The sequence below is a fragment of the Crocuta crocuta genome, unplaced genomic scaffold (genome assembly GCF_008692635.1).
Source record: "Crocuta crocuta isolate KB4526 unplaced genomic scaffold, BGI_CrCroc_1.0 scaffold229, whole genome shotgun sequence".
NCBI classification, from domain to species: Eukaryota; Metazoa; Chordata; class Mammalia; order Carnivora; family Hyaenidae; genus Crocuta; species Crocuta crocuta.
Window position 1 is genome coordinate 3974459 of NW_027536464.1, and position 12507 is coordinate 3986965.

Genomic DNA, 12507 nt, shown 5'->3' on the forward strand with positions numbered 1-12507 from the left:
GTGTGGTGTACAGGAGTGATGCGTGTTGTCACTTTTAACATTTACTTGGTGGAGTCAGATGACTCTTCCTTAATCTTTCAGCCAGTGGGCCTTTTTTGTTTGCTTGCTCATGGTGATTAAAATGTCTCTTGAGACTAAGCAAACATTGGTTTTCACCCCAGCCCCTAGAAACACCATTTTCTGTACTACACATTTGGAGAAGGAAACACAACTATTCTCACATATTCAAGTAACAAAAATTCCAGCCCTTTCTTTTAATCTGTTCTTCTAATAAAGAACAAATAGCCTCTTTGCAGCCACAGGTATTGAAAAGCACCATGGTCTTCCTTGATTACAAGAGCTGTGTTACACTGCTTATAGGAAATATAAAGCAAAAAAACTGAACAGTTTTTTCATCCTTGTGAATAGGTGGCAGTCTCCAATTCTGAGGCGTTTAGTTGAGCCCCCTGATGAGGACCAAGTAATTAAGTTCCTTTGAACATAATATCACTCAAATTTTGTTCCTGGGGTACCTTGCTTTGCAAATTGTTCTAAGGAAGGTGTGTCTGTGTCTTTTAACAGCAGTTCTTTCTTTTGCTAGCATATTTCCTTCCCCAACCTTTGTGGCATTTTTCTTTGTTTTCATGTTTATAATATGACATGCTTCACCACTCCCAGTAGAATACCTTCCCCTGTCTTCTGTATGCTACTCTGGAAACAAAAATACCAAATACAGAAAGAAGCCTTTGGGATGTGACTTGTTACTAGGAGTGCTGCGAGTGGGAGCGTTGACTGCAGTCCAGAAAGAGTACTACAGTGTGCTTATCCCCAAATTGATGTAAAAGTGTATCGCAGAAATAAAAACCAAAAAATAAATAGCATTACAGGCTTTAAGAAGAATCAGAACAAGGAAAGGGAGGGAGGAAGGGAAGAAGCAGAACTAGAACAGAAACCATCATGTAGGAACTCTTGGGCATGCCGGTCACGGCTCAGATAAAACAGTGTATCAGAACCACTGGGATGTAACAAAGAGCTTGAGATTCTGTCCCTGAGCCTTTTCTTCCACTTCCTCCTAAAGGACAGGCGATACCAGACTGCAGACCTTGCGTGCATACAAGTGTGAAGTATAAAACATGTAGAAGTAGTGTCTGTCCTGTTTATCTAGGCAAGTTTGGGGAACTCACCAGACCATACTAGACCTTTACTTCTAATCTCTTCTCAGGATGTTCTCTTCATCATATCAAAGACTTACTTAAAGTCTGACTTCAGCTGTGGTTTTACTTGGCTTCTTCAAACTAACAAGCCTCAACTTGAAATATTTTATTCTTCTATCTAATCTTGTATCTGTTTACAGCTTCTGTGGTTTGTTTTCAGGTACCCAAAATGGAATGATGATTGATATTTAGTATTGTGATGATTGATATTATTTAGTATTGGAGTACCAAAAATGTGCTAATCAGTACAATCTGGAACAGAGATTTAGATAGCCCATGTTCTATCAACAAAAACCACAGACCTGAGGAATGCTCTTAGAAGAAAATTAAATAGTAGCAAAGGATAAGTGTGTAAGATACTCCATACAGTTCTGGTAAAATTATTTCCAGCACTTACCTAGAATGTGAAATGATACTCAGTGATGTACAGATATTCCTGCAGAACCATCTATAGACTTTTTGACCCATATTAATCATTTGATCAGATAATCAGTTGTCCCAGCCTTGTTTGCTGGAACTCATACTCAACATGCTGTAAAGAGGCAGAATAGTATGTGGTAGTCAGCAGACTTAGCTTGGGGCCCATTTATTGATGACCTACTGTGTTCCAGTCTTTTTAAAATACTGTTTTAGTTTTCCCAGGGGCCACCCCCATCCTACCACCCTTTTTAAACAGATGCCAGAATTATAGAGGTTAGGCAGTTTGTCCAGGATCACAAAATGGCAAGGCTAGAATTTGGACCCCGTTCTGTTCAGCTCAACGTAGAGTTGCCTACAGCTCTGTATCCTGCTGCATTTAGCATGGTGCTTTGCTCCTTTGAACTTCCTTTTCCCTCTAAAATGAGAATAACCATATCTGGCCTGTGTACTTCAAAGAATTTTCACAGAGCTCAATGAAGTAAGATATTTTAAAACACTTTGAAATTTTTAGTGTATACAAGGAAAAGCTGTTGGAAAGATATATACACACACACACACATTATAGACATACACGCTCTTTAGATTTTTCCATACCTTGCCTCCTTCTACAAAGGGTTTGTGATGACATGCAACAAGTTGTGTTGATGTTGTTTTTAATCAGAAAGCCACCGAGCTACTGACTGTGTTAGCACTTTGCAGGTTAAACAGTTGAAAAAAATATGTAACTCGTTATAGCTTGATAGTGTATATAAGCCCCCTTCCCAACAGTGTCTCGAATGCTAAATTTCTAATCAAAGTTCCTGGAAATGGCTTCTTCCTGTTCCTTATTTGTAATCTATTGTCTTTGATATTGACTCAAACTTTTACATAAAATTTGTTAATTAGCTGTGTATATTTACAGTGCTTTTACAAGAATTAGGGTTTTATTTGCCCTACCTGGTTTGCCGTATGAGGCAGATGGGAAGGCACAGCAATCTACCTGTGTTAAAAGGCACTGAAACAAAATAAAATGTCATTAGAACTTGCAAAGTTTTTTGGGGGGTTTTTTGTGTGTTTTTTTTAATATAACCTCTGGGTTTTTTCCCCCTCCAGGATACAATGTCTCCTTGCTATATGACCTTGAAAATCTGCCTGCATCCAAGGATTCTATTGTGCATCAGGCTGGCATGTTGAAACGAAATTGTTTCGCCTCTGTCTTTGAGAAATACTTCCAGTTCCAAGAAGAGGGCAAGGAAGGAGAGAACAGGGCAGTTATCCATTATAGGGATGATGAGACCATGTGAGTATAGCACTTGGTCCTAAAGCCTGGGTGTGGCTGTTCTATGCCCTTACCAAAAGACACATGGTTAGGTCAGACCTTAAATGCGTGAATGTCCCTAACATGTCTTTCTCATAAAATTTTTAAGCCAAGGTGTAGATGACAGGGGGGAAAGGGAGGCCCACTTCTTCCAGTCTCCAGGTATCAAAAGTTGGCTAAAGATGAAAAGCAAATCCAGTGCTTTTCCTTTAAGACCCCACTGTTGAAGGTCCCCTTCAGTAATACAGCCTGGGTAATCAGGAGGTAGAGGGTGACCGTGGATTCTATGTCTGCAACTCTTGGATCATCTATATACTAGGAATCTGATAGTATATAAAGAAATAAACATGTTTAGAAGTGAAGATCTGAGAATCACTAACCCTGGTAGATTCCATGTCCTACCACGTAGACAGGTTGTACCATCTACTTTGGGGGATCTTCATCTCCTGCCCCTCTGGGGGCATGCATGCATTATGTCGACTTTGTGGGTCATACATACTTGTCTCCTTTGGCATGCCTTGATTTATGAATTGAAAGATTTGTGACTTTACCCACCTACTCCACTTAGAGATCAGGTTCTTGACAAAACCCCATTCTGATTCTGTACTTACTACTTCATTGGGTTGTGTTCTCCTCAGGTATGTTGAGTCTAAAAAGGACAGAGTCACGGTAGTCTTCAGCACAGTGTTTAAGGATGACGACGACGTGGTCATTGGAAAAGTGTTCATGCAGGTATGGAGGGACATCTTTTGGGAGAGGGACACCGCAGTGTGGTGGTTCATGCTGGCACCAGAGCACACCATAAGTCTAGATAAGGAGAGTTGGCAGCTCTGCTGATGCCAGAACTTGTTGGAGATTTAATTAAACCACTCCCACCCAGCTCACTGCATGTAGTTGTTCCTTAGTGGCTTTAGTCTTTTGCAGGACTAGACTGAAAGAGTGAATGGAGTACTAAATATACTAACGATATGACTGAGTAGTAAGCACCCTTGCTGCCACTGAGTCTTTGATTTAAAGCTTGGTCGTGTTTCCTACCGTCTTGTGAAGTTTCCTGAGGTTTCTGGCAAGTTCTGCCCTTGGCTTGGTTCAGTCCTAACGTCTTTTCAGAACGGAGTCCCTAGAAAATTCCCAAGTAGTACATAATACATTAATAAGGTCGAATCCTTGAGTGGACCGTGAGGCACATTGACCCACGTTTGCCTGAGGTCACCGTCAGGCACCTCCGTCAGAAGCAGCTCACCTGTCAAGGAGGCTAATGGGGCTCCACGGGGCGTTGTGTAATCAGATTTATGGTACAGTTGGACTCCGGGCTGATACAGTACCCCATTGTGGCTTTGTCATGCTGTCTGCTAACCAGCTGCTGACTCTAGGACAGGGGAGCTTGTTGGCGGAGTGGCAGCTAGGCTGGTCTCTTCTGGGATGGCTTAGTGTCCAAAATCTAGCTCAGTGGTTGCATTTCCAAACACCTTTGGTGCATTCATCCCGTCCCTTGGCAGGGTGAGGAGATTCAAGAGTTCTGGACAGAAAATCTTTTTTGCTACATAGAGTTGAAAGATAGTTTTGTTTAATATAATAAGGATGTTCTATGTGTAGCCTCTCTAAAGTGACTAGGGAAATATTCAAAAGTGATATCCTGAATTTGATGCCTCTCTAGTGGCTTTTTGTGTTTAGTCTAATTAATCAGAAATGCTAATTTTAGAGTCCCTAAGCAGAAAAATTGGGATATTGACTCTTTGAGCATTTGAGAGTACTAAACTATGAGTGAGTGAGTGAGTGAGTGAAGAGTGTGTGTGTGTGTGTGTGTGTGTGTGTGTATGTGTGTGTACAGCTATATAGACCTCTATCTTGGGTCCTAAATGTAAGCTTCCAGACAGGCATTTCATGTGTTTTTACGCAGAATTGACAGGGGAATTAAATGCAGTAGCTTAGAAACTGGGCTGAATCCAGACTGACTAACTAATTTTAAAAGCTATGAAGTATATATTTAGATTTAGCTAGTTTTTTACCAGTCTTGTTCCATTTTATTCCTGGCGACATCTTAACTTATTTTTATGCTTTAAACAGATCTTCTCTTGGAGAGCTTACAGGAGATTTGTTCCTTAGGAAGATTTTGTATATTTTTTGCACATGAATTTAAACTCCTCCCTCAAAGTACATGTGATAGGGGCACTGGTCTAAAAGGGAAAAGAAAGTCTCTGCATTTTTACACTGACAGTATCTCCGGTTAGTGATTGCACTGGCACCACGCAGACCCATCTGGTGTCCAGGAATGTGAGAAGGCTGTGCTCAGGAAGCCATCTGCCTTGCCTCCCTCTCCAAAGTCAAAGGCTGGACAATTTATTTGAATTGACCTTTAGAATCCAGGGCTTATTTTGCTGGATTTTACCCCAGAATAAATCATCGGAGAATTTTCCTGGGCCTGGTTATTTTAAATTTCTAGGAGAATGGAGAATAGCAGTTGCCTAGCACAGAATGCCGTGACTCAGAGACACTATTTAAAGTTCCCCCTGGTCACTGACCTGCTCGCTATGCACGTTTTTGGGTTTCTGGATCCTGGTATGGACCTCTAGCTGAGCCACGATTCCTGCTTTTGTCATTCAGCAGACTCCGAGGGATGCTTACTGCCCTTCAGAGAAAGGCAGGATTTCTGGGAGAGGCATACTCACAGGAATATTCTAGTATTTGCCCTTGGTGCATTATCTCTGTGAACATGCCAGCTGAGCACCAGATTCTGATATCATTTCACTGCTTATTCCATAAAAAGCATTAAGAACGGTCCAGTGTTGGAGAGAAGAGTATGGTGAACTAGAATATTTTTCATATTTTTACATCTTAACATCAGCCCAGTAATGAAGAAAAGTTAAGTGGAAACCACTGGTTTCTCTGTGTTCAGGGACAAGACCTAAGCAATCTTCCTCTTAAGCAGTCATGAAGATACTGTGTTGAGGACCCTTTCTACCTGGATACCTGTGTGCTTATAGCTGTAGGATATTTTCCTGAACTGGGAGCACTGAGTCAAAGTCAGTAATTTCGGTAGGTACTGCCAGCCTCCACGGCGGTTGTACCCTTTTCCCTCCTACCCACAGTGCGTGAGAGCGCCTGTTTTCCCAAGAGCATGTTGTCAGACTTCTGGATTTCTACCAATCTAATAGGTTAAAAATGGTATCTACATTCTTTTGTGAACGAGGTCCAGTATCTTCTCTTCTGTTGAAAACTGTTTTTCTTTTCCTTTGAGGTGTCTCTGTGTCCTTACCCATTTTTCTGTTGGGTTATTGATCTCTGTTTCTTTATGTACTAGAGAGATTAGCCTTTTATCTATGGTAGGAGTTGTAAATATTTTTTCCAGTTTGTCATTAGAGTGTATGGGTTTTCTCCTCCCTCATACAGAAGTTTATTTTCACATAGTTGAGTGTCTTCTGTGGCTTTTAGAGTTTGAGTCATTCTTAGAAACACCCTCCCTACTCCAAGATTGTAAAGAAATTTACCTGTATTATTTTCCTCGTATTTTTACAGTTTCATATTTTACACATGATCTTTTGATTATCTGTTTGGAGTTTCTCCTGGCATATGGTATGAAAGATGGGTCCATCTTTTTTTCTAAATGGCCACCCAATGGTCTTAGCAGTTATTTAAAGGCCTATGTTTACACTACGGATTTAAGATGCTGCTTTTATCACTTATAGGACTCGATTTCTCTATGTATTTGGACTTACTCTGAAGTTGCTATGATAAATCCTGCTTTGATGGAAGAGAGAAATGGTATTGTGATACTCAAAAGACATCCTAGTTGGAGGAGGAAAAAGAGGCATCATTGCTGACCTGTACATAACCAGGACCCTAATGAAAAAGAAAGGGGCCTCTGGCGGGTTCAGTTAGTTAAGCATCTGACTCTTGATTGCAGCTCAGGTCATGATCTCATGGTGGTCAGGCTCTGCACTGACAGTACAGAGCCTGCTTGGGATTTTCTTTCTCTCTCTCTGTCTCTCCGTGTGTGTGTGTGTGTGTGTGTGTCTCTCTCTCTCTCTCTCTCAAAATAAACATTTAAAAAAGAAAAAGAACAGTTTGGGTGGGTTGGTTGATTGTTTCTTAGGCATTATTTAGGAGAGAACACGGAGTAGCAACAAAGACATGAAGTTGGCTCAAGGGTAGTCCCCACATGGGAGTATCGTTACCCAGATCTTGAATGTATTGCTTTCCATCTACAGAACTAATGAAATGCTAGTAAGTCACCGCAGGTTTACACACACGCTGTTGGGTTATAAATGTCACAGATACTGTGAATTGGGACCTTCATGAAGCTTACTAAACACAAGAAAATGCCAGCAATTATTATCTGTTCTGTTTTCTCCCCTGGAGCTAAAGAGTAAAAATAATAGAAGTTTGAAAACCTCCCAAACCCTTTGCAGAATGAAAAGTGTTCTCTAGAGAAGGGTAACCTCAGAACCTTTGCTTTAGGAATTTCCATGTGAATGATCTTGACTCCTTCCCTGCCTCTCCAAATATTTTTCCTCTGAGAAACAAAATTTACAAGCAAGTAATCTAACCTAGCTAAGTTAGATTGTTTTTCACCAAGCTTTAGAAACCAAGCAGTGCCAGCCCATGAGCCAGGCTGGTGCAACAGGCAAGATGCCACACTAGGCATTAGAACTCTGCAGGTGTTACCCTTCTTTTGCCATTAGTTTGCTCAGGGCTCGCTGTATTAGCCCCCATCTCTTCCTGTACAGTGTGGCGGCACTAAGTCAGCTCGGGTGGAAGTGCCGGCTTCCCAAGCCATGTGCCATCTGGCCTCTTTGAAGGAAGAGGAATGGATGCAGAGTAATAAAGGAAGATCTTGGCTTGTGGAGCTTACAACCTGGTAGGGACACCAGATGCATTAGTGACTAGTAAAGTGTCAGAGTAGAGGCTTAGAGAGAAGACATAGGACCTCCTAACAAGAGAGCAGCCAGGTGCTCGTGTCTGTTAGAGATGGCATGTTAGAAGAGATCATATCTGAGCAGCAGAAGAGCATTGCAGACCAAACAGCCATATAAACATGCTTTCAGTTCTCCTGAAACTGAGGTTTTGCAGAGCCCTTGGTTCCATCCTCTGCTGTCGCTCTGTGAATTTGGATCACCCTGTTTTACTGGCAGTGCTGGAAAATCTGGTTCTGTTCTTACAGATCTGGGTTGAGACAGGAATGCCTTGTGTCACTTCCTGTGTACACAGGAATGCATGCGTTAAAGAGCATGAGGTTTGGAGATTAAAACATAGGGGGAATGGCCTGGTTTTTACCTCCTCAATCATTTTCCTGTCGTCGTGTGATGAGGATGGGTCCGTTTTGTCAAGGGTAATGAGTCCTTACCCTGAGAGGTGCTGGGTGAGTCCATAGACCAGAGTGAACAGTCAGGCTTTCCATTCTCATGTCGCACAGCCTCCTCCTCTCAGTGAACCCTGGAACAACTCAGCTGAACTCCATTGTCTTCTGTCCCCAAGAAGAGCTTACATTTAATCTGAAGTTCTGATTTGTGGATTCCAAACCGTAACAGTGTAAGATACCTCCATGAAGTAGGACTTGTGCAAAGGCCCAGAGCCCTGAGAAAGCATGGTATTCCTGAAGCTGGAAGGAGTGGAGATGGGCATAAGGAGGGGTGAGAAGTGGGTCAGCTCATAAGAGGCTTTCACACAGAGATGAAAGGAGTTAAGATTTCATCTGGAGTCTTAACCAAGCTAGAGCCTGGGTTCCACGCACCCTGAAATTTTAAAGACTTCCTGAAAAATAAAAGCTCTTCACATTAAACCAAAAGAAACTAATACGCAGTAGTCCTTAATCTAAAATGTAATCTGGTTCTCTCATGCTTGCAATTCGTTGTCTGTTTAGTCTCAGATACGCTTTTATTGCCTGTGTTGTTCCAGAACAAGAGAAAGGGAGTGGGATTAAGAATGCTCTCATCACGTTTTGAAGATCCTACTTGTTAAATACTCTGTGATCTCTCCTTTCTGAGTCCCAGTCACATTGATGGCAGCCAACACTTGTAATATTTCTTATTAGGTGTTTATTTTTATCTATCTGCCAATCCACAGTGCTAAAAGGTCACACCCCATGGGGCCCATTTCGTCATATAAGTTGCCATTCATTTTACACCAGATTCTCTTCTGGTTGCTTTGTGCTTCTTCCCGGCAGGAGTTCAAAGAAGGACGCAGAGCCAGCCACACAGCCCCACAAGTCCTCTTTAGCCACAGGGAACCGCCTCTCGAGCTGAAAGACACCGATGCTGCCGTGGGCGACAACATTGGCTATATTACCTTTGGTGAGCGGGGCAGCATCGCTGAGGTTGGGAGCCTTTGATGCAGACACGCTGCGGGATGCCGAGACCCAGACAGACCTTTGTTAAAACGTGAAAGGGGCAAGAGCAGGCATGCCAGGTCGATCTTGGCCATCACTGTGGCCCCGGGAGGGTGTACCATAGTCCTTTTCTTCTGTTGGTGTCAAGTGTTACGAGTTGGGACCACATAAGCATTGCTGAGCAGCCGGCTGGGAGTTCTCTGTCGTTTGGCAGTTCTTGTTTTTTTACTTACTAAGCCAGAACTGCAGCCATGATTCACTTACTCCACTGAAGAAATTTAAGTCTTCCCTTCTTATAGTTGCTCCAGACCAGTGAGCTGGCTCGTTACTATAGCTAGCGGTGTGGAGTAACCGCTCATTCACTGCACCTGATGCCACTAAAATGTTGCCTTTTGTGAAATGTAAGTTCCCTCAGTACTGAAGGTGGACCTGTTTATTGGTGAAGAGCCCACTTATTTACCTTATTTCATTAAAACTGAGCTATGCTTTTTTTCATGTTACTGTCTTTGAGGTTGGGGTGCAGCTTGCAGATCGTGCACGCCACCGTGTCACTGGCAGCCTTTCTTTATGGTGTATAAACCGGCGGTCACCTTACAGTCATTGGCATCTTAGATTCTGTGCCCTGTAGTGTCACTGTCTCTTGTTCTGCTATTTGTTTCTTTTCAGGGTAAATTGACACAGAGGGCCTACCCTTTCTGATGAGGCATTCCTTTGGCATTTTAGCAAAACCTCATACTTGGAGGATTTTACTGCTGCCGAGACCACGGAGTAGAGTAGGTGCAGGAGATGGAGAGGATTCCCAGAAGCCAAAGGGAAGGGTGCAGAGGGCGAGGCTTTAGCTCATGGTGCCGAGGGAGGAGCTTTTCTCATCCCCTAGCAGAGCAGCTCCTACTCCCTGTCCGCATCAAGCGGGGTGAGGCCCTTAGAGTTCGTGTCTAGTTTTCAAAAGACCACAGAATCTTCTCTGGAAACAAGTTCCTCTGAAGGCTCACTGTGCTGTGGCACCGGGGACGTAGGACAGCCAGGGTCTGTTTCCTAACCATGATCGCTGCAGTGAAGTGTTTTCCCTAAAGTACTCCGGATTGCCCGTTGTATCACCTTCTAAAGAGGCTGCCGCGCTGCAGAGGCAAGAGCGAGTGGTGTGCAGCCAATGGGGACAGATTTCAGAATGCCCGGCTGCAGGATGGGATCCAGACCTAGAATGATGCCCGGGTCCAAGCCCTTTCCCCGGGAAGGCCTGGTTTTCTCCCTTCGTCTCTTCCATTTTTCTTGACGTCTGACATTTGCACTCACTGGTCCCTGCCCTGGTACTGGTATTTATGTGTCCCTCACCTAAAGGAGGACCCAGGTGCATTGCCCTCAGGCAGGGAGAGGTTGGAGCCAGCTGTAGGCTCTGATCTTTTGTCTCTCAGGCCTCACTGTGACACCCAGCCACCTTGTCTGTGCCCCCTCCCCCCCACCACAGTGCTGTTCCCTCGCCACACCAATGCCAGTGCTCGAGACAACACCATCAACCTGATCCACACGTTCCGGGACTACCTGCACTACCACATCAAGTGCTCAAAGGTGAGAAGGGGCCGCGGCACCTCAGCTCCTCTGCACCGGTTTGTTCTCTCTGCCCGTTAAGAACATAAAGTGCCATTTCTGAGTGGGGTATGCCCGCTGGCTCAGTCGGTAGAGCATGTGACTCTTGATCTTGAGGTCGTGAGTTCGAGCACCATGTTTGGTGTAGAGTTTACTTTAAAAAAAAAAAAAAATGTCATTCCTGGAGTCTAGCCTGTTGCTGTGATCTCTGATGGTCCTAGGGATTTTAAGATATGGCCTTTCTTCCGTCTCTCTCCTCCACTCTTCCCCATAGTAGAGAGGGATCTGTGTCTCCAGAAAGGGTTGCTCCTCATGCATGACCTTATATCGCTCTCGAGGAATATATTCCCAGACCTTTTCTACTGAAAGCAGAGCTGTCTTTCTAGAACATGACTGCTTCAGTATCCATTGTGTTTGTTCCCAGGCCTATATTCACACACGTATGCGGGCAAAAACATCCGACTTCCTCAAGGTGCTGAACCGTGCACGCCCAGATGCCGAGAAAAAAGAAATGAAAACAATCACGTGAGTAGGCAAGCCTCCCGGCAGGACCACCTTCCTCTCCTGATCTTCCCGAGAGGGAAATAGTAGGTTAGGGGCCTGGCACTCCGGGTGTCTGGGTGTGAGGCAGGCAGGAGTGGGGCCTGTAGCCACCTGACTGACTAAAGACAGGATGGACAGGTTTTCACTTCTCGGTGGGCCAGGCTGGGTTCCCATTTCCACAGCTTTGTGAGCCAGGAGAATGGCAGCTAGGGAGAACACAGGGGGACCTTTTTACTGAGATATGCTTATTTTCCTTGGGCAGTCTTGTCCTCTCAAGGTCTGCCTGGAGAGATTTGCTTAAGGACATCGGGTTGAGTGAATAGGCCTGGAACGGGCCTCTAAGTGCTCTCATCCCCTTGTCCGCTTCTCAGCGGGAGTTCTGCATGGAGACAAGTGGTCCTTCTCTGAGATGGAAATGCTGACTGGCATTCGGTGTGTGGCCCTGCGTGCAGGAGAGCCCGCGTGCCCCAGGGCCTAGCTAGAGACTGAGGTCTGTGGGCAAAATGTCAGGTCTTGGTTCCCCTTCTGCTGAAGCTTAGGCAATCCTGTTCCCAGGAGGAGATAAGGGGCTCATCTGCCAGCGTTTGTGCCCGTTGAACTCAAGTCCTGAGGTGAAGGACTTCAGTAGCTATAGTAGCTCTGCACCTTCCGCCCAGACTGGACTCTCTCAGGGGTGACCTTTGGCAGGTGTGGTGTGCACAGGACCCAAGTTTCCTCCCTTGCCAGACTAGTTTCTGCTGCCACTTGGCAGGATGAGAGAGGTGCCTGACTCTTGGTACCTGAGCGGAAGGTTTGCAACCTCTGATGCATCAGGCGGTTAGAGAGTCAGTTTAAGCCACTCCTGACTTCCTTAGGCAAAGGCTTAGAGGCTGCCCATCTCATGAACTTGGTACCAGTGTCATGTAGTAGCTGTAGTAGCTCTGCACCTCCCGCCCAGACCCCCAGGAGGGGTGTGAACCCTGTAGTTGGACCCTCTGCTTCCAGAGCGGCGTCCAGATGCCACGGTGACACCATCACGCCTTCTACTCTGAAGCTCAGTGGCAGGGCCTAACTAAAATAGGCAGAACTAACCCCATGGGGCAGGCGTGTATCCTAGGACACACACACTCTTGCTGTGCCTGCAGAATCTTGCCTTCCTCCTGGGTTTA

General features: G+C 44.7%; 1 protein-coding gene across 1 annotated transcript in view; it reads left to right on the top strand.

Moving 5' to 3' along the window:
* Positions 1-12507, top strand: part of ARPC2 (actin related protein 2/3 complex subunit 2) — a 28335-nt gene that overhangs the window by 14219 nt on the left and 1609 nt on the right. The window contains exons 5-9 of the mRNA XM_077748653.1: positions 2706-2892; positions 3549-3642; positions 9071-9197; positions 10698-10798; positions 11241-11341. Coding sequence (XP_077604779.1) covers positions 2706-2892; positions 3549-3642; positions 9071-9197; positions 10698-10798; positions 11241-11341 — 610 coding nt within the window. The remainder of the gene's footprint in view (positions 1-2705; positions 2893-3548; positions 3643-9070; positions 9198-10697; positions 10799-11240; positions 11342-12507) is intronic.